Genomic DNA, 27,684 nt, shown 5'->3' with positions numbered 1-27,684 from the left:
CACACACACACACACACACACACACACATATATATATATATATATATATATATATATATATATATGCATTAAATATATAAATATATACATTTTGTCACTGTTTTATTAGATTTTACCATTCCTAACTGGAGTCAGGATCAAGCTTATGCTGAGATAAAGATATACACATCATTTATTGAAGTTGCACATCTGCATTATTGTCTGCTGTTGTGTGCATTTGCGTGTGATATGTTGACAGGCTTAGCTTGACTATTGTTTGTGTTGCACAGTCACACCTTGTAAAGGCTGTTGACCTTGTGAAAAACGGCAAAAAGGGACTGCAGTGTTATACTGTCACTCACAGCTAGGCCTTTTATCTATGTACAAGCCTTTAGTGGATGCTTGTTTGAAATCTAAAACCCATGCTGTTTAGATATGCAGTACGAGGAAGCATACTGTATGTGCATACAGTAAATGTGCGGATTGTATCACACACAAAGGGTTATGAATGAATTGGATGGAAATATACTGAACTACTGGTCTCAAATGAAATGCATCACCTAGATACTTTTATTAATGCAATGCCTGGTGTTCACACATTAAAATGAGGCTCTGTTTATATGGTCTATTGAGAAGAATTAATGGCTGTCCCACATAAAAGGCTTTAGAAACCAGTTAAATGTCTGCATTGCTGTAGGGCTTGCAAAAGGAGATACCGAAAGATTTTTTCATTTATTACAAGAGGCATGCCCAGGAAAGATGGGTGAATAAGGAATTAATTCAATCAAACCCTGTGTTTCAGAGTATTTAGCACAATCAAACTCAAAGAGAATGACCCAACAGGAACAGGACTCCTCTATGGTCTGAGAGCCCCACTGGGTTGGCCTGCTGGCCACATGATTTTATTCTTGTTCAGACAAGAAGGAAAATCAGAGCAGCTTTGTATGATGGATAAAGTTACCATGCCTGTATCGAGTTGCCAGGCTCACAATTTCATTCTCCACTGATTTCCAGTTGAGGTCTTTTACGGAACGACACTGCCAGCATGTATTGTGTGTGGGTGTGTGTGTGTGTGTGTGTGTGAATCCTCTGCCGCAATCCCACACACATCTTGCAAGGCGGGTCAGTTTGCTATGCAAAAGGAGAGCTTCTGGTCAGTGTGAAATATGAAACTAGGAGACGACGAGAAAAACTTTTTTTTAGGATAGACAGCTATAAAAATGTCTGATGGATATATGACAAGACCAAATATTAATAAAACAAATTGCTTGATCCATGTCCATTTGAAGTTCATGGTGATTTTCATTGCAATGACATGTTTAAAAAAAATCTCAGAATAATGCAAAACATGAAGAAACCAACTTTCATAAATCAACTATAAATCAGTTTTGTAGAGCAGTGAAAACTAAAAAATATGAGGGAAGAAAAACATAAAAATCCCTCAAGAAATATAATCAGTCTCTTTTGGTCTTGTCTGTGATGGGCTTTGATATGAAAAACAAAATGTAAAACTGAATTTGCATTAATAAGCCCAAATACATGTTACTGAAAATGTAAATTCAAGTGATGCTTGGTTTCTAAAGCAAAAAAAAATAAAAAATCCCAGGCAAATGTTGCACATATGAAACACAGTCTGTAAGTAACATCAATAATACAGTGTGGGTTGTGATTTTATGAGTGATTTAATTTAAAACAGGTCAGTGAGGATGAGATAGATTAATGGATCCACATTATATTTGCTATTTGCTATTTTTTGTGTCAAATTACTGACAAATGTCTTTTAGAAAACAGTTATGTAAGCAAATTCTGCATTTTTTTCACAAAGCATGAAACCAGGCATTTGCTGTTAAACAAATCCAATAGTTTGCAGTATGAACAGACAAGCCCCCATCTTTCCAAAATAGTGCCCTCAAAGATTAATTAAAGATGGAGTAAGACAGCAGCAACAAATATCAGTGTTGTCAAAAACAACAGTAGGAAAATAGCAGTCGTTCATGACAAACTAACAACTGACAATGTGGCATTTAATGAGAATGTTTCAACTGTCACACTGTCAGATTCCTATATGGGCAGCATTAATGCCCAAAATGATTGACAGGTAGAAAGCACGTCAAAGTCTTCTGACTGGCTCAGCAAAATAATTTTGACCTATTTGGCCATTGTTCATATTTTTAGGGTGTGGAAGTCTGTATTTGTATGGGTTTGTACATGTGTGATTTTTCATGGCTATTTAAATAAGTGTTGCTCCGAGAGAAGTCTGAGAAAGACACCGAGATGAGGGACATCTGCTCGAGCAATAGGAACACTTTTCTGTAAATATTAAGACTGAATAAGAGACCCAAGCTACCATAAAGTGCGTTTACATAACAGATATGGGTCAGGATAAGAGGTAATGTTTTTTGCTCTCACATGTGCATTTGTCTTTGTTTTGGTGTAATTAAGATGATACCTAAACATGAATGTGCTTTCACACGTATATTTCAGGAACTATGGATAACTTACTTCTTCCCTAATAAAGCTCCTAATGAGACTTCTAATATTCATGGAAATAAAGTGTACTGCCCCATGATCAATTAGAGGCAAAACTTATGTTTAATTTATGTTGCTATTCAGCACTAATTGGCCTCTCATATTTGTGCACTTTGAAGATAGACAGCTCAATTAGGGGTGAGAGAAATAATAACAAGCCTCTCTAGTTTTTACAGTGCAGAAGCAAACCAAAACTAACTTTGATTTGGCGTACAAAGGAATATGTTGAATTTTTATGGTTTTAATGTGCAACCAAGGCTAAAGTACAGATCATTGCAAAATAAAAAGGCAACCAAAAGTTGTTCACCATACTAGCGTTTAATGAAATAATTTAATTATAAATTGTAGGCTGCTTACATGTAAATTGTATTACCTGTTAATGTGCTAAACGTTTATTTGGTGTACAAAGGAATATGTTGAATGTTTTAAAATGCTTTAATGTGCAACCAAAGTCCAAGTTTTTATCCAGAGCTGAAAACAGAATATTACAAAATAAAATGGCAACAAAAAGTTGTGTTCGACAAATTATTTAATTATAAATTGTAGTATGTTTACATGTAAATTATATTATCTGTTCAAATGAAATTAAATAATATTAAACATTTGAAATAAAATACATTTTAATATTTGTGTTTTAATACATTTTCACATTAACATATTTAAAGAAAAAAAATCCACGAAAACATGTAAAGAAAACTATTAAAATATTAATAAATTATTCATTTTTAAGGCTAGTTGTAGATTTGGACACAAGTTAATTAGTCAAGTGGGTATATCTATAACTGATAATCTCAAAACTGCCAGTTAATCAGTCTGGCCAATAGGTCTATCACTAGCCTTGAGCCAGAACAGTAGTTTAGATAAGTCTGCAGGTTTTTTCGCCTAGAGGCATGGAGAGTAGGATGAAAGGAATTAGTATTAGCCAGAGTGGAGGAGGAGGAGGATGGTGTCACAGTCTAGTGTGATGAACAGCAGTAGCTACTAGCTGTTGTGGCACTATAGCCCTGTCTCTCTAGGAGAACTGCCTGGACCCTTATTCTAAAGCATGTGACAGAATTTTCTCATGCCATCACCGCCACACACACCCACTCTCCCCCTTGTAAACCAGAACACACACTCTCTCCTTTCCTCCCTCCCATCCAACTTTTTCCATATCCTATAATCCATTAAGCAGCACTAGCACTCCTTCCTTTCACTCCGTGTCTCTCCCTCTTCCTCTATTTCCTGGCAGGCCGATATGACCTTCTGTTTTTCTCAAGGTCTCTATTTCGACAGTGAACACATGAAGAGAGCATCCATTACAGTCTTGGCTCATTTTGTGCCTTAGATGGGATAAGACATGGCCAAAGGAGACAAATATATAGTTCAGTCATGAAACTTACATTTTTTAATGAAAGTTAAACGACTTGGCACAATCTGATTGGTTCATGCTGCATATGCAGCCAATGAGCTTACTGCCTTGCATTTATATGACTGGCTAGCATTCACTTGAGATTCCTGCAGCGCGCTTTCAGAGTTCTCTGAAACCCTCCACCTTCCCCAGCTCCACCTGTATAGATCTGCTACGGGTTATTTTATATGCTATTTGTGCAGCAGCAGTATGTCTTAAATACTCATGGCACCGTATCGCCATATGCATTGGCAGTAGCAAGTTCCTGTACTTGCTTGCAGCAGCAGCAATAATCTACAACTACAGCAATAACCAACAGCAGCAGCAATTCAGCAGCAGCGTAGCAGATCTGTTCTGCCAAGACCAAATACATTAACATTGTCATATCCATCACCATGCTAAAATGTTCCGAGAGTTGTCATGATTGAAATACACTTTTTAACAACAAACATGAAAAATTCAAACAGGGGAAACATTTTGAAAGGCATACAGAAGTACAACTTCAAGACTCGTGTGAAAAAAGGAGAAAATAAACCAAATGACAGACAGAAACAGCATTTCCTCAAACACAAGTAACACAGCAAAACATATTAGCTTTATTTCAGCTATAATTATTGAAATTCGAGAGCATAAACATAAATAAATACAAAATGTAACCCCTGTGTAATGCTTCACAGTTCAATTTTCAGACCATGTGATGCAAATACAAAAATGTAAAAAAATTAAACCATGCCAAAAATGAAAACGTTCATTTTTTCCAGTTACTTCAAAAATGAATAATTACCATTTTCTCTCATTTTTTTTTTTTCAATTTTACTTTTGCTAAATTGTGACTTCAGAAATGATTGTTTGAATAAATGAAATCTAAACGATTTTCTATTTTTCCTTTTTTTTTTCTTGCAATTTACACTGTGGACTGTACCACTAGCACGGGGGTGTGGCCGCGGACTGTGTCACAAACACTTAACGTGGCTTAATGTATCTTACTAAAACAGTGACACTGGAGGACACACTTTATTAATAAAGCATAGGCTACTATTTACAGACAAGCAGAATAGCCCAGAATATGAAATGAGATATGAAATATGAAATGTGTGTTGATGCAAATGAAAGCCCCCACTTTGTTAAAGCAATGTAAAGTAAATGAAATGTCCACAAATGTATTGCTCAGGTGGCCAGTCTGAGACACCAAAGTCTAATTGTGTATACATGGTTGTGTGTGTATGTGTCTGCATACACATACACTGTCCAACAGCTCTCCACCTCGCTGCCATATAAAGGTAAATAAAGAGTTTTTCCTTAAAAACCAATTATGTGTCCGTGTCTTTATCAAAAAGGGGGTACAACGGAGTGCAGCTCCGTGACGATATATAAGATGCATCCGTCTAATGTCTTAATAACTAAATGATGTGTTTCATTGTCTATATAAATATACAAAAATGTGTGTTGAGTAATAAATACATTATATAGATCATTTTGATCCCTTAACCCAACCTAACCATTTCTCGATTAAAATATATTATTCTATAATATTAAACCATCTCTAAAATTGTTCATAGAACTTCATACATAAGAGATGTATGTTTCATCATAATCAAACATTTAAACAATGTGTGTTCTATTACCACACTTCACATACAAATACTTACAATTACTGATGTTTTTTTTAAATGTTTGAAATTGTATTTTAAGTTGCATTCAAAATCCACTTGGCTGAGACATGTGCATGTCGCTTTTTTGTCAGAGGAGCATTAATTCTTCACAGGAGGAAGTCATCTTACAGAGTCTGTGTGTCACATGTCAGACGGTGGAGGCGAGGGAGCTAGGAGCCGAGGTGGAGCCACTGGGTCTACGGGCCAAGGCGGAGTCCGGGCCTCGGAGGCTGGAGGTGGAGGGGAAGGATTCTTCAGCCATGGCGACGCTGGAGGATAGCAGACCCGCGGAGCCTCGTTAGCTTTCTCTGAGAGAGACACACACATGCCCATTAACTCTAATACTGAGCATGCTGTTGTAGCTTTTTGTCACACACACTGTCTCATACCTAGATACCCTTCAGCTCACATATAAGCACCAAAAACCTTCTAAAGGCACTCTCTCTGTCTTTCCATCACATGAGACTTTTTGCATCATTTCCCCCACTTTACTCCCTTACTCACTCTGAACATGTCTTTTTCTTGCCTCGCTCGCTTCTGCCAAAGAAAAGGCTGGCTGTGGGCTCTGTCTTTTGGAAGTGTGATTAAAATGCTACGGTTTCACAATCCGTTGAAGCGCAATACTCTGTTCTGCCAATAGATACTTCACCCGCACCCAAATCCTACATCACATAGTTTTATTGTGCTGTCAGTACACAAATAGAGTGTTGGTGAGACAATGTTCGTACACAAAGAGACACATGCATACATACCATCTGAGGTCCAGGGATTCAATTGAACATATTGAAGAAGGCATTTTGGAGTGTGGTGAAGTTTTGTGTAAGCAAGTGCGAAGTAATCTGTTTGCATTTCCTTTAACACTACTGCTCCGAGACGAGCTTCTGTTGCTTCAGGCTTTGTTTCTGCTAAAATTCTGTATATGTTTAGGTTTGTTAGAAAGGAATATTTTATTACAGTGTTTGCGGGGCAGCAAAAAAGCTGTAGTATTGAATGTCAGCACGGCTGTTACTGAGAGCCATTTTTGCTTTTGTACAGTAGTTTATTTATTATTTATTGGTTTATTTAATAGGGACCATGCATATTCATGAACATTGTTGTATAAATATACACCGTGTAAATATGCCAGAATTAGTAACAACTACTTTTCATCTGCAGTCCCTAGGCAGGTAACAAAACTAACAAAGACAGCCAACAATAATACAACATTCATTCACTATAAATGAAAAGATACACATAATGGTGACATATACATTGACAACAAACAACAAAAAAAAACAGAAATACATGGCGAAGACATTGTTCATCCACCTCTTCTGTAAACAACAGACTGCCCATTTGTTTTTTTCCTGTTACTTTATATATTGTTCTCAAGACTTAAATTCCAACAATAATATCATAAAAAAAAATAAAAAAAATCAAGAACAAGTGGGCAAATACAGAGGAGAAAATACAATTATATTAAAAATGGTTCAGTAGGCCTTATGTGGGAATTTTATTGGGATTTAAAAAAAAAAAAAAAAAAAAAAAAAAGATCATAATAGTAAATGTAAATCTGAAGCAAATACAATTTAAAAGCATATTTCTTAGCAAACTGGTTTTTAATGCACAGCCAGGGGGCTGTACAAAAAAGCAAATTAAACAAAAAAAATAAATAGCTACATTAAAAAAAAAAAATGTACATGCTGTCACGTCACGCTGTTGAGGGAACACGCTGGAGTCACGAGGAAACGTTTAACAGTCTTTAATCACGAAACACAGGAGATAATCCACAATAGGAGCTCGAGCCAACACACGTAGAGAACGAGTAGACCTGACAAACACAAACTGAACAGACTAGGACTTTTAAACGCTGGATAATGAGGGACAAAATAGACACAGCTGGAAACAAATTAACACGAGGAGAAACTGGGTCACGGGGAGCAAAACACACAGATAGTCCAGAACTCTGACATATCGCCCCTTCCGGAAGGTGCGTCCACGCACCGTAGAACAACAGGGGGGGAAATGGGTGGGAACTAAGGAGGAGGCTCAGGAGGAGGACGGATGTCCGGGAGGGGGAGTCCAGGGAGGAGACGATGGAGGGAGGAGCTAGGGAGGAGACAGGAGGGGCTAGGAGCTGAGGTGGATCCGCTGGGTCTACGGGCCAAGGCGGAGTCCGGGCCTCGGAGGCTGGAGGCGGAGGCGAGGGTTTCTCCAGCCATGGCGACGCTGGAGGATGGCAGACCCGCGGAGCTCGCACCGTAATGATGGTGGGCTGAGGGCAAGCAGAGGGGTTGACGGCTGGGCACTGGGTCTGGAGTGGATCTGACGAGATCATCTACGGGGTAGGATGGCGATCCGTTTCTCACCAGAGTCCACTCCACGAAGGCAGCAAATACCGCTCGAAGACCATCTTCGGATGACGACTGCACGCGGTGTTCAGGCTAGCGTCATAGAACGCGCAGAGCGTGTCGTCCGGGTAGCTGGTAAGTTCGGCGAGGGCCAGAAACAGTCTGGTATGGTCCTCGAGCGAGCGCTCCCCCTGCTCCAGCAGGAGGAGGAGGAATTCGGGGCGAAGGAGGGGATCCATAGAAACAACGGGAACAAAAGAAAACACTGAGGAAAAAACGGAAACAAAAACAGAGGGAACAGTAACACACGGAGGTAACTGTACTTGGTCAGGTCTTCTGTCACGTCACGCTGTTGAGGGAACACGCTGGAGTCACGAGGAAACGTTTAACAGTCTTTAATCACAAAACACAGGAGATAATCCACAATAGGCGCTTGAGCCAACACACGAAGAGAACGAGTAGACCTGACAAACACAAACTGAACAGACTAGGACTTTTAAACAATGGATAACGAGGGACAAAATAGACACAGCTGGAAACAAATTAACACAGTTAACACGAGGAGAAACTGGGTCACGGGGAGCAAAACACACACAGATAGTCCAGAACCCTGACACATGCATTAACCCATTTTACATATTTTGTTTTTCAAATTAATGAATGTCTTTCTTCAAAATTAAAAACAATGGTTCCTTTTTCATGTTTACATTTATGTATACTAAATTCAGCTTATAGCAGTAGCAAATTAATTAAATTATATTCATTATAAAAAATTTCATAATCAGCCTGTGCATAAAGTACAGTCCTGCACATTACATGTTTAAGTCAGTAGATGCGACAAGTGACAGTCTTTGAGTGATTCATTGATTAATTCCTTCAACCAATTCGTTCAAAACGCTAATAGTTCAAGATAGAAACAGAAGTGATTTTATGAATGAACCGATTCACTTAACTGATTTGTTCAAAATGCTGATTCATTCAGGAACAAAAATGTGACTCTCCTTGTGAATGAGTCATTGAATCATTCACTCTGCTGAATTGTTTAAAACACTGATTCAGCCAGTTGCTCTGAACCACGACCGTGTTGTGACTATATTTGGAAATAGGTTTGTTTTTGACGCAAAAACAGACAAAGTAACTGGAAATATTGTGTCTAAAATGTAATGGAAATGTAATTTTTTTTATTGAGCTGCATAAACGCATTGTCATACTTGCAGTCGTGCTATTTTTTACGAATATCGGATGTTTGGGGTTTGCCTTTTCTTCATCCTCTTATTTAATTGTTTATCATAATCATCTTAAGTATGGTTGATGACATGAAGTTCAGTTATGCTGAAGGATTTGAATTCGAATTAAATCCAAAATGGAGATTTTAGGATGCCCTTCAAACAGCATGTATGAAATGCTAAATTCAGGTTTTCATGGTTTTTAATTGTTGATGTAATGTATTTGCGGGGACTTCACAGTAGAGGGCTGGTCTCTCTGCCTTGTGGCTCAGAGACACCAAAACTAACCAGCTGCTATCTTCAGCACTCGCTTTGTGGGTTAATAGCCCCGCTCTGAGCATCATGCTAAACATATAAAATGCCATGGAGGGACGCAGGGAGGGGAGAGGAGGAAAAGAGTTGCAGGCTGCAGGACAATGCAGAACACTCTGTTCCCCATTGGCAGATGAGTTCCAGGGAGTCCAGTGAAGCTGAGAATGATTCATTTGGCAGTTTTGTGATGCTAATGTTCCTAATCCAAATCAGCTTTCACGATTGAACCCTGTATTCAGAGGGTTCATATTATTTGACACTCTTTGCTCAGTTTGATGCTAGTATTGTTTTCTTTCAAGGATTTTGTATGTGTGTGGATGGTATTCTACATGCTTGTTTGTTTATTGTCCTGCATGATTATTAATTGCATCTACTGTACAGAAAGCATTAAAAATGTTCTGCTAGAAAGTGCATGATCCCTTTGGTATTTGATGTGTTGATATTCTCATTGGCACAGCATACTAATAGTATCATCAGTACAACAAAATGAGTTTGTGTGGAATCACAATATTTGTATCTCTTAACCACACAATCTCATTCATTCAGTTTTTCCTCATAATAGATATGGGATAATTGGGATTGTATAATATAAATTATGTCTTATATCATCAGTTTAAAATATTCTTTTTATTTAATATTATATCAAAGGGATTTTTCAAATGTTTGGCAGACTGAAAATGAGTGTTAATTATTTCATGATAATATGTATTTAGCAATAGGCCAATACCTGTTTCCCAAAGCACCACATATTACTATCTCCTAGGAAGAACTATAATACAATACAATACAATAATATAATATAATATAATACAATAATGCATTATTTTTTCAATAGCTTGTCTCTCTAACAGGAAAGTGTTGGAACCTTTCCAGATGCTGAAAGTACTGCAGAATACCATTCAAAAGTTTGGGGTCAGTAAGATTTTTTCAAAAGAAATGTATTATTGTATTCAGCAGTGATGCCTTAAATTGATCAAAAACGGCAGTAAAGACTTCTACATTGTTACAAAAATTTTCAAATGTATTTTTTCAAAGAAATACTGTTCTGATTAACTTTTTATTTATCAAAGAGTCCTGGAAAAATGTATCGCAGTTTCCACAAAAATATTAAGCTGCACAACTGTTTTCAACATTGATAATGAGAAATGTTTTTACAGCACTAAAATTAACTTTTAAAATATATTAAAATAGAAAACAGTTTTAAATTGTCATTTATTTTGATGAAATATGAAAATGTATTTATTAAATGTATTTATGCATTATGAAATGCAGCATTGGTGAACATAAGATAATTCTTTCAGAAGTATCTTTCAAAAATCTTACAGACTTTTTTTTTTAATCTTTTTTAATTCAGCGTACAATGGCTTCATTGAAAATGGGTTATCAAAATGCATTAATATAATTTATGTTAAGACTTGTCTAAGATAAACTTTGAAAGCAAGTGGAAGATCCATTTAAGTTGTACATAATATACTTACAAATGATTACGATGAGAGTGCTATATTGAATTTGGCTTTGTGTGTTTCATTTAAATTCAGCCTCTTGTTCCATTTCATTTAGTTGTCTGGGTCTAAATTTGGCAAACACCTCCATTTTCTCTCCCCCATTCAGTTATGTAACGTTTTTTTTTTCATCTACATCTTTCTTTGGTGCCAGCCAGGCTTGTATGTAGGAAATTGAAACCCCAAATCAAAAAACAAATTTACATTGAGATAACTTAAAATTAAATAAGGTTTAATTGGACTTTCTTTTCTTTTACAAAAATAATTAAGATGCAAACGTGATACTTCCCTCTCTGTGGAGTAACATTGAAAACACACATTTCCTCTCTCTCTCTCTCTCTCTCTCTCTCTCTCTATCTCTCTCTTTTCTTATGCATCATCTCTGGCCCACAGCATGCAATTGCACTCATGCAATTATCATAATTACTAATGACTCTGCAGTCTGCTGCTGAGTGTGCACATGCACACGCACACACTGAACGAATGTCTCATTTTATTCTGCTGTTTCTTCATTCACACAAAAGAAAATGTAAATTTTTGTTTTTCACAGAAATGAAATGTAAATGACGCTTTAAATAAGATACGGCTGCTGAAATGATATTTTTATAACAGGAGAATGGATTTATCAGGTGAGGTTGAAGTAAAAAGCACTGCGATAGCATTTCCAAAGAAGGAGTGTCTTGAGTCTGATTAGCTGAAGCTGAAAAAGACAAGTCAACAATGTTCAAGCCCAGGTGAACCATTTTATTTCTGTCTTTTTAGGTGATTCTACCGAATTGCTGATTGGAGAAATCACTTGACGAGCGCAGTTTTCCACTCTCTGTTGACATATTTCCTATTGAAACATGATGTTACAGTAGAACTAGATATATTGGTTCTTGCTAGTCAGTTGCAGTGGAGGAAAATACTTATTCTAGCTTTTAATTAGACAGAAATCGGTGTAGTCCAAAATAGGGCTGGTTGTTTCTTTCTTTCTGATTAAAACAAAAATCAGACTGTGATTTAAAAGAGCTTTATGTTTACTGTACTTGTTTGTAGGGCAGAATTTACTCATTTAAAATGAACTTGCATTCTCCCCTGATAGTGACGTATGGAGGTTGAAATGTGCGTTTGACTGCTGCAGAGTGTGTACAAATGAATCAGGCTGTTACAGAGCAATCATGATAAGAGGGATCCCGAGGGAATCAATAGGAATTCTAGGATGAAGGTGGAGGTACCATTAAACTGCTGGTGGATATTGGTTACTCCTATATCAACAGGGGCTCAATAGAGAGACATTTAGGGGTGCTTCAGCCTAATGTAATTATTAAAAAATAGTGTTCTGTATTGTGTTACACCTGTAAACACAAAAACGCATAAAGCCTTTATTTTAGTATTATTTATATACTATTATAATAGTTGTTTATATTTTGAATTTGCATTTATTTTTATTCAGTTTTCATTTTAATTTAATGAAATGTTGTTTTGCAATTTAAAAAAAATATTTCTACATCGCTTTAATTTCCATTTCAGATTTAGTTTTCAGTAGTATATACTTAAACTTACTTCAGTTTTTAAGTTTAAGTTTTTCATATAATATTTTTTCAGTGTTATTTCAGTTATCAAAACAATTTTTTAGTTATATTTTACTGTTTACAACAGTATCATTTTATTTATTTAACAATGGCATTCAGATTAAGGTAACACTTTACAATAAGGTTCAGTAGATAACTTTAATTAACATGAACTAAGCATGAACAATACTTCTACAGCATTTATTAATCTCAGCTAATGTTAATTTCGACATTTACTAATGCATTATTAAAATCAAAAGTTGTGCTTGTTAACATTAGTTAATGCAATGTGAATTACCATGAACTAACTGAACAACTGTATTTTCATTAACTAACATGAACAAACATTAATAAATACTGTAATAAATGTATTGTTCATTGTTTGTTCATGTTAGTTAATACATTAACTAACATTAACTAATGGAACCTTACTGTAACCTTATTGTTACCCAGATTAATTCCATATTGTACCTTTGTACCTGAGGTTAAAATTGTGAGCTAGTAAATATAAAGGTTATTATGGCCAGGTTCGTCATTATCATTTCAATGTTTTCGTCTTCTAGCTTTCTTTCTTTTATTTCTTCATTCATCATTAAAGGTGCTGCGAAATCAAAATTTAAGTTTTGAAGTTTTTAGTCCATGTTTGTTAGTTTTGAGGCCATAGATATGCTAATGTGCTTCAGAACATTGACAAAATTAACTTCTGACAGAACATAGTGTGTTTAAATGTATAATCTTTCTCTTCATAGACAATGTGCCCTCCCTTTGATGCGTACCTTATTTCATCTTCCTCTTCCAGTATGAAATATGCCAACACAGGAAAGAAAATGGGGCCTTTAAACACCTGCATTCGAATGTCTTCATTATATATACATGGATATTAGATACTCATGTCATATGGAGCGTGCACACACACACACTCGCTCTACACTGTAAAAAATGATTGTAATTTTAACAGTAAACAACTGTAAAATGCTACAGTAAAAACCTGTTAACTGCTTAACAGTAAGTTTCCATACTATATTCGGTGAATAAATGTAATTACATTTAATGTGATTTCACAGTAAAATACTGTTAAAAATACGTTTTTTGGAAGTGAAAAAGAAAAAGTCATTGCATAATTTCAGTGAAAAACCGTAAATTGACACTCCCAGAATTCCCTGGAAGACCCTTCAAATTTGATGTTTTTTTGATGAAATAACATATTTCTTCTTAGTTTTTCTTATCAGTTGTGTACACTAGGGTTTAATCTTACATCTAATGTTGTTAAATTAATGTTTATTGCATTATTTCAGTGCCGTGTGTCACCATGATGGGGTTTAGTGTTTGTGTGAATGACACTGTGCACCTTCTATATATAAGTATTGCCCTCCTCAGCTCGTAGAAAAGCTTTTTTTGATGAGCTTTGGTTCATCATGTGACTTTCTCATCACCACCAGTTTTTTGTGGTTATCAGTGCATTACAATGGTTCAAAACAGATATTGGTACTTCAATATGTTGGTTTATTAAGATTACATCAGTTAATGAAGTACGGTATTTTATTGTGAATTTAAGTTAAGTCTGTAAAACCTAAAATGTTGCTACCATATTTTTTACGGTGAAGTTCTGGCAACCACAGCTGCCGGTATTTTCCCGTAAATGTCACAGTTTTTTTTTTACAGTGTACAGTTAGAGTGTTAACATACATCACCTCCTGTGTGCCTGTACCCGGCCTTCATAAAAACTATTCTGGAAATAACAAAGAGAAAAGCATACTCTGAAATACTGAGGACTGCAAGCTGTTGGGAGTTATAGTATTCTCTGTACAGACAGTTCAGAAGGCCGATAAAGTCAACTGCTCTATTTGTGTGTGAAGGAGAGAGGACAGTAGCAGAGAAATGAAGACACAGATGGTGCTGTGATGCCTCACAGGCACATGCTACTTTGTACTTTTCCACCTTCCTCCTACACATTTGCACACAGAAAACCCTGTTTCCTTTAGATTTTGTCACACTGGTGGTTTCAAGAAGAACGGCAACATAACATCTTGTTAAACTTTTTTTTTTTTTGTATGCTTAGCAAGCCACCATATGCATGGCAGAGCAATAGAGCACATTTAAAGGTTTTGAATGTTTCAGTGAGATGATAAAAACAGTGATGTAAGCTTGAAAAAAATATAGTCATGCACATCATTGGTCCTTTATCTCGTGAACAGAAGTGTGGGTAAAAATTCTACATGTGAGGGGTAATGTACAGTCCGCCGGTCATTTTTGCTAAATGTATTCTGACAAGATGATTAGAAGAGGAGGGGGGTTTATGTTTTGTGATAATGACTGGCTCACTGTAAACTCTTCTGCTTATTGCACTGGTACTCACCAAATGAATAAATAAAAACCTCTGAAATATTGTTTTGAGTTCTTTATGCAAGACTTTAAACTTGGTTATACTGGACATCACAAGAATGTGGCCCTATATATGGTTTAGAGATCATTATACAAAATGTTTGACCACAGAATGTCATGATCGACCAATCAGAACTTTTCCAGAGAGCCATGTGGTACTGTCATGAGAGTCTGTTGTTAATTGCACTGAAATCACATTGATATGTTTATGCACTTAATGGCTGTGCACTTCACATATTCAGCAGCCTAATACAATATTTGGCCCAGTGTTTGCTCCATATGTTAGGCTAGACACGGCTGTTTATGCGTTTACAGATTTGGCAATTTTCCTATTCAACCTGTCATGTCGTAATTTTGCATATTGTTGGGCAGTTCATGGTTACATGTTTAAGGGATGGTTCATACAAAAAATAAAATTCTATCATTATTTACTGACCTCATGTCGTTCCAAAGCAGTTTGCTTTTATGTTTTCAGTTGAACACGAAAGTCAAACCAAAAGTAAAAATCTTAACACAGCTCTTTTAAATACATTATATTATATTATCAGTTCATAGTGAATTCTCAAACTCCCCCCCAAAAATAAATAATATAATTTTAAAATATATAAAAACAACATGACAAATTTTTCATGTTTGAGCGATTGTTTTTTTTTTAATGATAAACAACTTCATTTTGTTGGGGCGCAACATATCCACTGTAAAACCTGAGCCCTGATGCAAACCCAGTTGATAACCACTGCCATAAAACACAGTTGCACTGTAACTGTCAGTGCTTCGCTCTTTTGATTTATGTGAGGAGGAGGAGGATACTGTTTGGCCTGCTCTTTTTCTCCTTCACAACAATTCTCTCATTCTGTTGCTTACTCGTTCGTCACTCTGTCATCTTGTGCCCTGATGACATTCAGGGAGAGTGATGAATCACATTAGGAGAGAGTGAGAAGGAAGTAGAGGCGTTTGTAGGCTTTCGGTGAAATAAGATGTATTATGCATGAAAAATCAACATATCTAAAAAATTTGAAGGATTTAGATACACAATTCCTGCAAGGGAAAGTTAAAATTAGAGTGTGCAAGTGAGAGAATGAATGTGAGAGAGATGTAGCTAGAGATATCTATCTGACTGTGAGAATAGAGAGAATGTGTGTTATTCAGTTAGAAGGTGGGTGTTTCTTTATTTCTTTTTTTTTTTCTTTTTTTTAGCTTAAAGCAGAAAGCGTATTTTTAAGTGTAGACTTGAGAAGAGACTATGTACTTGTGGGAGTGTTTCAAGAAAAACAAGGATGTATTAAATGTCTCTTGCTAAAAAAGAAACCCACTTTGCTTTGTCATTTGTTTCTGAAAAATCTCTAACCCTTTTGTGGTAACATCATTTACTTTAGTCCTGCACCGTAATAGAATTGGATCCATCTGAGTGTGCAAAATCTGATAACAGATTCAACAGAGACCATTTTAGATTGAGTCACTGATTAAAAAGCTAACATTTTTTATGTTGTATTATCTATAATAACTACAAATGAATGCACTGGTCTTATGAAAATATTTTTGCGTTTTTTGCAATCGCAAATTATCAGAATTTTGAAATTGTTTTATTTTTCCATTTCTTCTTGTAGATCACCAAGCAGCAGCTGCAAACCACTAAGGACCGCTTTGAGTCTTTTCTCAAAGGAGACACACAGATTGTGGCAGATGAAGCCTTCATCAATGCAGTTCAGAGCTATTTTGAGGTGAAGTATTATTGCAACAGTAGAATGAATGGCAGAAATTGACCCTTGTATTGCTCAATAACTTCATGGCATTATTGGTGGCTCAGCCTTTTTAACGTCTACTCTTAAACTTTTTTTAAGCATCACATTGGCCTCAAACCTGGCACCTCAGACTTGTCAGCCTGTTTTGGTTTGATATTTGACTAGAGAAAAAACATTGTGGTAGTTTCCTTATTGGTAAAATGTCAGGGTTCCCACGCTTCTTGAAAGTACTTGAAAGTACTTGAATTTCAGACATATGGATTCAAGACCTGGAAAGTACTTGAAAACAAGCATAGGTCCTTGAAAGTGCTTGAATTAAATTTGAAATAAATTTTGTTTATGGCGCTATTTAAAAAATTGTCCTATATGTTCTGTCAAAGACCGAACAAGCGGCACTAATGATTGGGGGTGGAGATGCATCTTGTTAAATTTTTTTTTTTTTTGTATGCTTAGCAAGCCACCATATGCATGGCAGAGCAATAGAGCACATTTAAAGGTTTTGAATGTTTCAGTGAGATGATAAAAACAGTGATGTAAGCTTGAAAAAAATATAGTCATGCACATCATTGGTCCTTTATCTCGTGAACAGAAGTGTGGGTAAAAATTCTACATGTGAGGGGTAATGTACAGTCCGCCGGTCATTTTTGCTAAATGTATTCTGACAAGATGATTAGAAGAGGAGGGGGGTTTATGTTTTGTGATAATGACTGGCTCACTGTAAACTCTTCTGCTTATTGCACTGGTACTCACCAAATGAATAAATAAAAACCTCTGAAATATTGTTTTGAGTTCTTTATGCAAGACTTTAAACTTGGTTATACTGGACATCACAAGAATGTGGCCCTATATATGGTTTAGAGATCATTATACAAAATGTTTGACCACAGAATGTCATGATCGACCAATCAGAACTTTTCCAGAGAGCCATGTGGTACTGTCATGAGAGTCTGTTGTTAATTGCACTGAAATCACATTGATATGTTTATGCACTTAATGGCTGTGCACTTCACATATTCAGCAGCCTAATACAATATTTGGCCCAGTGTTTGCTCCATATGTTAGGCTAGACACGGCTGTTTATGCGTTTACAGATTTGGCAATTTTCCTATTCAACCTGTCATGTCGTAATTTTGCATATTGTTGGGCAGTTCATGGTTACATGTTTAAGGGATGGTTCATACAAAAAATAAAATTCTATCATTATTTACTGACCTCATGTCGTTCCAAAGCAGTTTGCTTTTATGTTTTCAGTTGAACACGAAAGTCAAACCAAAAGTAAAAATCTTAACACAGCTCTTTTAAATACATTATATTATATTATCAGTTCATAGTGAATTCTCAAACTCCCCCCCAAAAATAAATAATATAATTTTAAAATATATAAAAACAACATGACAAATTTTTCATGTTTGAGCGATTGTTTTTTTTTTAATGATAAACAACTTCATTTTGTTGGGGCGCAACATATCCACTGTAAAACCTGAGCCCTGATGCAAACCCAGTTGATAACCACTGCCATAAAACACAGTTGCACTGTAACTGTCAGTGCTTCGCTCTTTTGATTTATGTGAGGAGGAGGAGGATACTGTTTGGCCTGCTCTTTTTCTCCTTCACAACAATTCTCTCATTCTGTTGCTTACTCGTTCGTCACTCTGTCATCTTGTGCCCTGATGACATTCAGGGAGAGTGATGAATCACATTAGGAGAGAGTGAGAAGGAAGTAGAGGCGTTTGTAGGCTTTCGGTGAAATAAGATGTATTATGCATGAAAAATCAACATATCTAAAAAATTTGAAGGATTTAGATACACAATTCCTGCAAGGGAAAGTTAAAATTAGAGTGTGCAAGTGAGAGAATGAATGTGAGAGAGATGTAGCTAGAGATATCTATCTGACTGTGAGAATAGAGAGAATGTGTGTTATTCAGTTAGAAGGTGGGTGTTTCTTTATTTCTTTTTTTTTTTCTTTTTTTTAGCTTAAAGCAGAAAGCGTATTTTTAAGTGTAGACTTGAGAAGAGACTATGTACTTGTGGGAGTGTTTCAAGAAAAACAAGGATGTATTAAATGTCTCTTGCTAAAAAAGAAACCCACTTTGCTTTGTCATTTGTTTCTGAAAAATCTCTAACCCTTTTGTGGTAACATCATTTACTTTAGTCCTGCACCGTAATAGAATTGGATCCATCTGAGTGTGCAAAATCTGATAACAGATTCAACAGAGACCATTTTAGATTGAGTCACTGATTAAAAAGCTAACATTTTTTATGTTGTATTATCTATAATAACTACAAATGAATGCACTGGTCTTATGAAAATATTTTTGCGTTTTTTGCAATCGCAAATTATCAGAATTTTGAAATTGTTTTATTTTTCCATTTCTTCTTGTAGATCACCAAGCAGCAGCTGCAAACCACTAAGGACCGCTTTGAGTCTTTTCTCAAAGGAGACACACAGATTGTGGCAGATGAAGCCTTCATCAATGCAGTTCAGAGCTATTTTGAGGTGAAGTATTATTGCAACAGTAGAATGAATGGCAGAAATTGACCCTTGTATTGCTCAATAACTTCATGGCATTATTGGTGGCTCAGCCTTTTTAACGTCTACTCTTAAACTTTTTTTAAGCATCACATTGGCCTCAAACCTGGCACCTCAGACTTGTCAGCCTGTTTTGGTTTGATATTTGACTAGAGAAAAAACATTGTGGTAGTTTCCTTATTGGTAAGGGTTCCGGGTTCCCACGCTTCTTGAAAGTACTTGAAAGTACTTGAATTTCAGACATATGGATTCAAAAAGTACTTGGTACTTGAAAACAAACATAGGTCCTTGAAAGTGCTTGTTTTCCATCGCTACGACGGATTTCCATCAATTGGAAAAACTGACGTTTTTGACGTTTTGAGCAGCTGCATGTTTGAGCTGCATTCCTCTAGGTCAAAGATGAAAAAATGATAAAGTAATTAGTTTTCTTAAGCCCGCTCCTGCTGAATTTCTGAGCATTACCGCCCACTTCCGCAACGTGTGTGTTACGCTCCCGCAAACATTCTTATTGTCTTATTGTGTATATATTGCATCAACGAAAATAGTTCCAAATATAGTAACAGCTGAGCCGCTGCGCATCTCTAACACGGTAGAGTTTCATTCATGAATGAAAGTGCGTTTTTGAACGAATCTAGTGAGTCAGTGATTTGTACAAGAACTACAGCAAAAACCAGTTTGATGCACATTTTATCAATATTTTAGAAATTGAATTTTATTTATCACCAGTACTGACTTCAATGGATTTCATTAAATTCCTTTGAACACGATTGCTCAAAACAGTCTAAATTTATGAAACCTAAACATTCAAAACAGTATTACTCTGAAATGTTTCATGTAAATGTTAAGTGTAAGTGAAATGTTAAATACTGTAAGGTCTTTCATGACATATGCTGGGGTGTGAATTTGATAGGTGCTTGATTTAAAATAAATGGTGCTTTAAAAAGTCCTTGAAAGTCCTTGAATCTGGTGTTCATGAAAGAGTGGGAACCCTGAATGTACATTTTATGTTTATCGTTATGTTACTAATATTATATCTATATAATGATTTCTACACGACCATTAAATTGGTCAGTCAATTTTTTTTAAAAGAAATTAATACTTTCATTTAACAAGGATACATTAAATTGATCAAAAGTGACAGTAAAGACATAAAAAACATCATTAAAAAATATATATATATTAAAATAGAAAGCAGTTATTTTAATTTCTAATAATATTTCACAATATTACTGTTTTTACTGCATTTTTGATCGAATAAATGCAGCCTTGGTGAGCATAAGGAAACAAAAACATTAAGAAAATCTTACTCACCTCAAATATTTAAATGGTAGTGTATTAAAAATATTAAAATTTAGTCATCTGAGCAAACCCTGAACACATAGCATTAGAGCATTTCTAATTGTCAATGTCTACATTTCCAATTGGCTAAAAAAGTGCCGGCCAATCTCCTTTTTTGTGCTATTTGCAGAGCATATTATTACAAAGACAAGTGTGATTTCCCAAAAACACATTTGAAAACAAATTTCAATGATATCTGACAGGTAGTTGTTTATGCTTGCTTCCCAAAAATAGCTTACAGTACCTTTAAACTAACAGTAAAAGTATTAGATAAGGGACATTTAAGTAGAATGAGCAGCCAAAAATAATCTTGGTGTTTTACTATTTACATTTTTCTGTGAATTCGCCAAATTGTTCTCTATAGAGTAGTGCACTGAATTAATTAAAATGAGTTTGGTGTCTGTGTGAGGTCGTGGCATGTTCACCTCTCCTTCAGGCGATTAGCTCAGGCTAATGATGGCAAACAACAATGACCCCTTTATTATTGTACCGTGTGTGTTGAAATGTTACGTAGCCAGTTGTAGTTACCGCACTGCAGGTTAGACAAAACATTTAGATGATGACATGACTTTGTAAGTGAATTACCATAGAGATTAGAGTGCCTAAATAGCCCTTCGGGGACGGCTCTCCTTAGCTAAAACACAAGTGTTTACACATGCTCTGTTAAGAGATTGCTATTCTAATGGATTCAAATATTGTGGTAAGGTCATCACATTATTTCCTGTTGCTATGATTCGGGCCTCTGTGCATGCTAATTACTTACGCAATATGGCTGAAAGTGGTTATTAGAATACTTCAGGCTGCCTCACATATGAAATCATTAATACATGTGCATTGTGTTTAATTGCCAAAGTTGTAAATAATGATTTCTTTAGTAGCAATTACAAGATTCTCATGTGTGTTGTATACAGTATGAGTGCTAGTGTGTAGACATATGCAAGAATTAATAGCTAAGCATATACAGTAAATGAAAGTGTATGTCTCCAATAGTGCCTACAACTTGCAGATATAACAAGTAATTAGTTATAGAATGGGCAAATTGTGAACTGCTACACTCCATAAAACACACAGAAAAACAGAAAAGGTACTGCTAATATTCTGCCAAGACATTTCCTTTAACCCTAAAACATAGTATGTGTAATACAGGTAAACTTGTGAAAATCAATATGGAAAATTCATATTAAGACATACACTGTGCCCTATTTTTAAAAACGTTTTTTAGACTGTAGCAATACTTCTCAGAAACATGCTCAATCAGACTATTTTTTCCCTCAGGTTTCCATAATGATCCAACTAGAAAAGCCATTGCAGGGTCTGTTTGCGGAACTGTTAATTTCCAAATCAGTTTGTCATAGCAGGCCATGGAAAGAGAAGCTCACAGTAAATTGCAGTCTGGATTGGGACCAGACAGCAATTTAAAGCTTTATTTGTCTTCTTGAACAATGAATGATAGAAGGGCTTTTAAAAGGAATGAAGAAAAGCAGCTGCCAAGCACAATTTTCTCAATTGTTGAGAAAAACATAAACCATGTTTTACTCACACCTCTAAAAAAAACAGATTTGAAACATTGCGAACAGGAAAAGAGGAGGCAGTTGGAACTCAATAGTCAATTCGGTTGGACTAAAGAATAAAATCACAAATGTTCTTTCCCGTTATTCCGGTTTGAATTAGGAAATATCTTCTGAATAATTCAGAGCGAGAGCCCATAGGCCTTTTACACATTTTTGCCCACACTGATCCCATCATTTCAAAGCTGTGAAATTTTACAGTTACCATTGCTTTCCATGGCTTTAATGGCGTTGGTTATATTACTGCAGTATATCACTGCAGATGATGTTGTATCTATCACAGCATAGAATATTAAAGGAGCACTGAGGCATAATTTCCTCTAGCAGATTGGAGTGATTGAAAACAGTGAAAGTTTTGAAGTCACCCAAGTGAAACATTTTGAAGGGCAGAACTGTTTTCCTGGTTTTATCACCATCTCACCTTTAAAGGTCCAATGAAAAGGCAGGGCAAGTGTCTTATGTTACTTATATTTCCTATAGAAACAGCTTGATCGGGACATATCTGTCCTTTTGTTTTTTATTGCCACTAGGCTTTAGTTATTTAGTTTTGTTAGAGCTATGAACCATACTTGCTAGTCGTAGTCACCAATATATATTTTTTTATACATTTATATTAAACTTTAAATGTGTATATTTGAAGTATTATGTTTAAAGAATAATATTCAATAAATATATTTTTGACATTTTATTCAGTAAAATTACATTTGTATATTTAAAGGTCAATTGAGTCAGTGTTTAGATAGCATATAGCATATACCCTGGACTAAAAGTCACAAAACTCCAATTTTGAATATGTCTTGAATTGTTTTTTTTTTGGCTTCCCCTTGTCTGTGTGAACTGTAGGTTTTTCTAAAGAGCGACCGTGTTGCTAAGATGGTCCAAACAGGAGGTTTATCCGCTCTGGACTGTCGCGAGGTGTTCAAGCGCCATATTGAGAAACGAGTCCGGAGCCTGCCAGAGATCGATGGTCTGAGCAAGGAGACTGTGCTGAGTTCCTGGATGGCTAAGTTTGACACCATCTACCGTGGAGACGAGGACCCACGCAAGGCACAGCAGCGCATGACAGCCAGCGCCGCTTCCGAGCTCATCCTGAGCAAAGACCAGCTCTACGAGATGTTCCAGCAGATCCTGGGGATCAAGAAGTTTGAGCACCAGCTGTTGTACCAGGCTTGCCAGGTAGGTGGGGAACTTCTACAGGGGAGGAGATTTGACTCAGTAGACACAACCTGACAGTGAGATACTACTGTAGGAAAAGTATGATATTTTGTTTAAGTAACATATCTCTGGTTCAAGCAGGTTGTGATCTAGCATTCTTCTTTGGCTGTTGTTTAATTGTTAGTTTATATACATTTGTATCAGAAGGATGTCTTGGCTGTTGCAATGCTCCTCGTTGTGCATATCAAGACCCTTGCATTCTGTTCCAAGTCATTGCGCTCAGTCTACTTTGAATGCAAATACACATGTCATGTTAACATCCCCTTAGTGTTCGCAGTGTAATGTTACAGTAAGATCCCCATTGTACTGAGATCTAAGTAATGCAAAGATCCCTCATGACTACTTCAAACAACATAATATTTTTAGATCTAAAATCATTTGTTTTTCTCAAGTGAAGGATGTGCTTTGGTTTTATTGTCCTTGAGTTTATAATAAATCAAATTCCCCTGCCTTACAGAAACTTTAGTGCTGGCACAGTTATGATATTTGTCTAGAAGTACAGAAATTACTGTCATTTGGGGATGAAGAGTGTAATCAAGAAAAATGTTCCTGTAAGTGTCCCTGTATTCACACAGAAAGTAAAATGGCTTCATTTCGTTGTTCTGAAGTTTCTATTCTTACTAAGGTCAAGCTTGATTACTTCTGGTTATGTAATGTAGTTGTGCAAAAATAATGATCGTTTTCATACAGCTTTCCCTGAACACTACCCTATCTGCCATTGTTTGGCCAAACAGGTAGTCCCAAACTCTTAACACTGGCTGAGCCAGAATTTGACATGTCAGCACAGCGTTTACATTCTTTAGGAATACAGGACGTTCATGTGACATTAAACTGGGTTAGGAGAATGTATTTTAACATTGAATAAAATACACACATCACCTTAGGACAGCAACTTTAAAAGGTGTTAAGCCAAAAGGTGCCTCCGTATGAAAAGCACTGGGCTTAAAAAATTGCAGACTCTTATAGTCTTCATATTTTAGCTCTTTTTCCTCAGCTTGAGAGAGATCTCATTTGAGTCTCCACCATTAAATCTCTTTCTTTCAAATGTGCTTTGAAGATGGCTAACCCACTTTTCCTTTTCCACTTTTCCTGCTAGCTCAGACTTCAGGGTGGGGAATTAGCGTACAGTCTCCCCATGTTCATCACTCAAAAGCCAAAAACACAGCTAAATTGACAGAAAATCTGTGTTAGTCTGTTTTGTTCTTAATGGATCTTATATTTCTCAGATGGGATGCTACAGAGCATTTACATAGAGACTAAGTTTATTTCCTTATCCAAATTAAACATCCTCAGTTTGTAAATATGGCCAAATTGGCATTCGTTGAAAGCACTTAAGGGATCTATAACACACTGAAAAATGCCTTCGGGGAAACGGTAAGGAACTGTTAATTTATCAACTGGTAAGCGTGTATTTTAGATGGATGGACAAACATCAAGTGAGGGGAGTGGAACAAGTAGGAGGGAAGTTCAGCATAAAATCTCCTCAGTCCTGGCAGTGTTCATGTCAGTGTAGTCAAAACATCACAGTGCTGGCAGGGGCAAAATTGCTGCATCTGCCGACAAATAAGCCCACAACCAGCATTTTTCACCATTTCTGTGTGACAAGTATACCTGCAAGCACTGTTTCCGTGACAAACAAACAATGTTTTGCCTCTGATTTTCTGCCAGTTTCATAGGCACTTTTTTATATCGTCAAATGCAGATGGTACATGCACTTACAGAAATAGTTGAAAGTTCTGTCATCATTTACTCAGACTCATGTGAATTTTCAAACCGGTGTGATTTTCTTTCTGCTGGGGAATGAAAGGGTGAAGTTTATACTGCTCTTCTCCATATAATGAAAGTCAATAATGACCAGGGGCTGTCAAGTTGATCAAAAGTGACAGTAAGGACTTCTACTGTACATTGTTACAAACAAATTCTATTTCAAATAAATAATGTACTTTCTATCCATCAAAGAATCCTAAAAAAATTATGATTTGACAAAAATATTAAGCAGCACAACTGTTTTCAACATTGATAATATTAAGAAATATTTTTTGCGCAACAAATCAGCATGTTCTGAAAGATCATGTGATACTAATGACTGGCTGTTGAAAATTCAGCTTTGCTATCACAGGAATAAATTACACTTAAAAAATAGTAAAATAGTAAACAGATACTTAAAACTGTAATAATATTTTATAATAGTTTTTTAAATGCAGCTTTGGCAAGCATAAGAGACTTCTTTCAAATACAATAAAAACCGACCCCAAACTTTTGAACGGTAGTGTATAGGACCTTTTTTAATGATTAAAATTTATTGTTAGGCTTAGAGGATACAAAAAGAAAGGGTCATATAACTATATCTTCAGGATTTTAGCTTATAAGAGATTATTTTAGAGAATCCTCCAAGGCATATGCTTTCTGGAGTAGATGGAGAACTCATGACACAGCTAAAAGAGCTATTTTAAACCCACTTTGAATAGATCACAGCCACACATTTGGGATGACTCAGAGGCTAGGATGTCATATCATCCTGTTGGCAAGATCAATGCTTTTTATGATCAAAAAGCCCTTGTAATTGCTTTGGGAGATCATCAATTAGCTAGTCAATCAGCACTGATTTATACTAGCTTTGAAAAACTAATTTGGTGAAAGGTTTCTTATGTTTATTTGATGATTTCAGAAATGTTACAACTTGCACTCTCAGCTAATCTCAATCAGGCAATTGGTTGGATTTCCAAGTTAGTATCAAAAATGTGTTTACCATGTGTTTCTTTACACAGTAAACAAAAATCAATTGGGCCACTCCACATCAAACCAAGCATATTTTGCTTTTGTAGAGTAACAAAAAGCCTTTCTCTTGCTCTTTCCCTTTATCCTCAGGAAGGACTCTGTTGTGTGGGTCGCAAGGCCATGTGTAGGAGGCGTTTTCTCTTGGCTGCCAAAAGATGCTTCATACACCACCTGCAGTGTATTTAATGAAAGCACAATCACACATAATTGGCAAAAATTGTCTGCCGCTCTATGCATTCAGCTGGAGCAACTGCGCTGTTGACTGCCCTGCACATACACATACCCATCATCACAAAAAAAAACCAAACAATCCATTGCGTTATCTTTGCGGCCAACCTTTCCTCTGGCTTTGTTTTTAAATTTTTAAAAGAGCTGAAGCCCTACATACAGAGACCCCAAAAAAGTTTTGTAGACTTAAAATGCCTAAATATAATTACATTGACAGTTTCATTTTGAATCTGTTGTTTTAGAATTTAAAACATTCAAATTTAGTAAAAAATGTGACTTGGTTTGATATCTAATACAGTGGTAGTCATACAAGTGTGGCTTAAATATAAAAAAAAAAAAATTTGGCCACTATATGTATTCACTGCTTATTTCAGCAGCAAATATTGCAGACCATTTGAATGTAGAGCTACTGAACCATATCAAAGTGTGTGTTATTATCAGCCAATTGTGCGTTAAAAAAACAGAAGCCTTTTACAGGAAGCCTGTCAAATAAGGATGGATGAGTGTAGGATTGCTTTCTGATTATTTCGCCACGCAATGGTTAATGAACTGTGGCGGGCAGTTGTGGTGGGAGTGTTTCGGCAAATAATGTTTGCAAACAAAGCAACGGAGACTGCATATTTAGTGTTTGCCAGTGCCATAGCGACTGAAAGCAAAGTCAACACGACTTACTCTACCGTAGCATTTCTAAAAGTCATATGGATAACACAAAACCGCATTTCAGGGGTAACATTTTGGGATTCTGACATCATTCAGAAAAAATATTTTTGGATTACTATTAAATATTATTGCTTGAATCGCTTCTAAGTTAAGTTAATAGAAAACAGTGAATGTGCTGTGTGCTCTAGTTAGTGCTAGCTCATAAACTGGTCCATTCACGCTCATCTCCCTTCAGTCACAAATAGATTCTCTCTGTGATGCACACCTCTGGTGCTCTCAAGAGCCTCCTCATTGAATTACTGAATAGATTCATTCAGCCTTTCCTGTTTCTTCTCTCTCATTGTTGTCTGTTCTTTGTTGTTTAGGAGACATGTATATCTTTGAATGTTGGCTTCTCTGACAGCTTAAAAATGTATGTAAAGAATTTTAGTTCTATTCACGTATTTACCATCTAAATATGTTGTTTTTTGGCAACATATTTTGCGTTATGAAAAAATTAGGAATGTTCACTAGAATAGCTGTTGAAAAAAATGAAATCATTCTAGAATTATTGGGGTGATTTTTTTGTTGGAGAGTTCATCTTTCTCTCAAGGCATCTTTAAGTCTGAACTATCCTTTTAGGGTTGGACAATTTGGGAAAAATTTGGGTGTTCTCACTTGTGTTATAGTCTTTACAAGAACCAACTCAAACCCTAACCATAAAGTGAACAGAGAACAGAATCTCTTTCCACTTTTTTATAGACAACATTTTCATTGTTTCCACAATATGA

General features: G+C 36.0%; 1 protein-coding gene across 1 annotated transcript in view; it reads left to right on the top strand.

The window, feature by feature from the left end:
• LOC107658009 (calcium-dependent secretion activator 1-like) overlaps nucleotides 1–27,684 on the top strand; it is an 84,700-nt gene that overhangs the window by 5,086 nt on the left and 51,930 nt on the right. Inside the window, exons 2-3 of the mRNA XM_016446389.1 lie at nucleotides 16,463–16,576; nucleotides 22,877–23,209. Of these exons, the coding sequence (XP_016301875.1) occupies nucleotides 16,463–16,576; nucleotides 22,877–23,209 (447 nt within the window). The remainder of the gene's footprint in view (nucleotides 1–16,462; nucleotides 16,577–22,876; nucleotides 23,210–27,684) is intronic.

This window comes from Sinocyclocheilus anshuiensis, unplaced genomic scaffold, assembly GCF_001515605.1.
Source record: "Sinocyclocheilus anshuiensis isolate Anshui unplaced genomic scaffold, SAMN03320099.WGS_v1.1 scaffold2171, whole genome shotgun sequence".
NCBI lineage: Eukaryota > Metazoa > Chordata > Actinopteri > Cypriniformes > Cyprinidae > Sinocyclocheilus > Sinocyclocheilus anshuiensis.
This window is presented reverse-complemented; position numbering and strand designations above follow the sequence as displayed.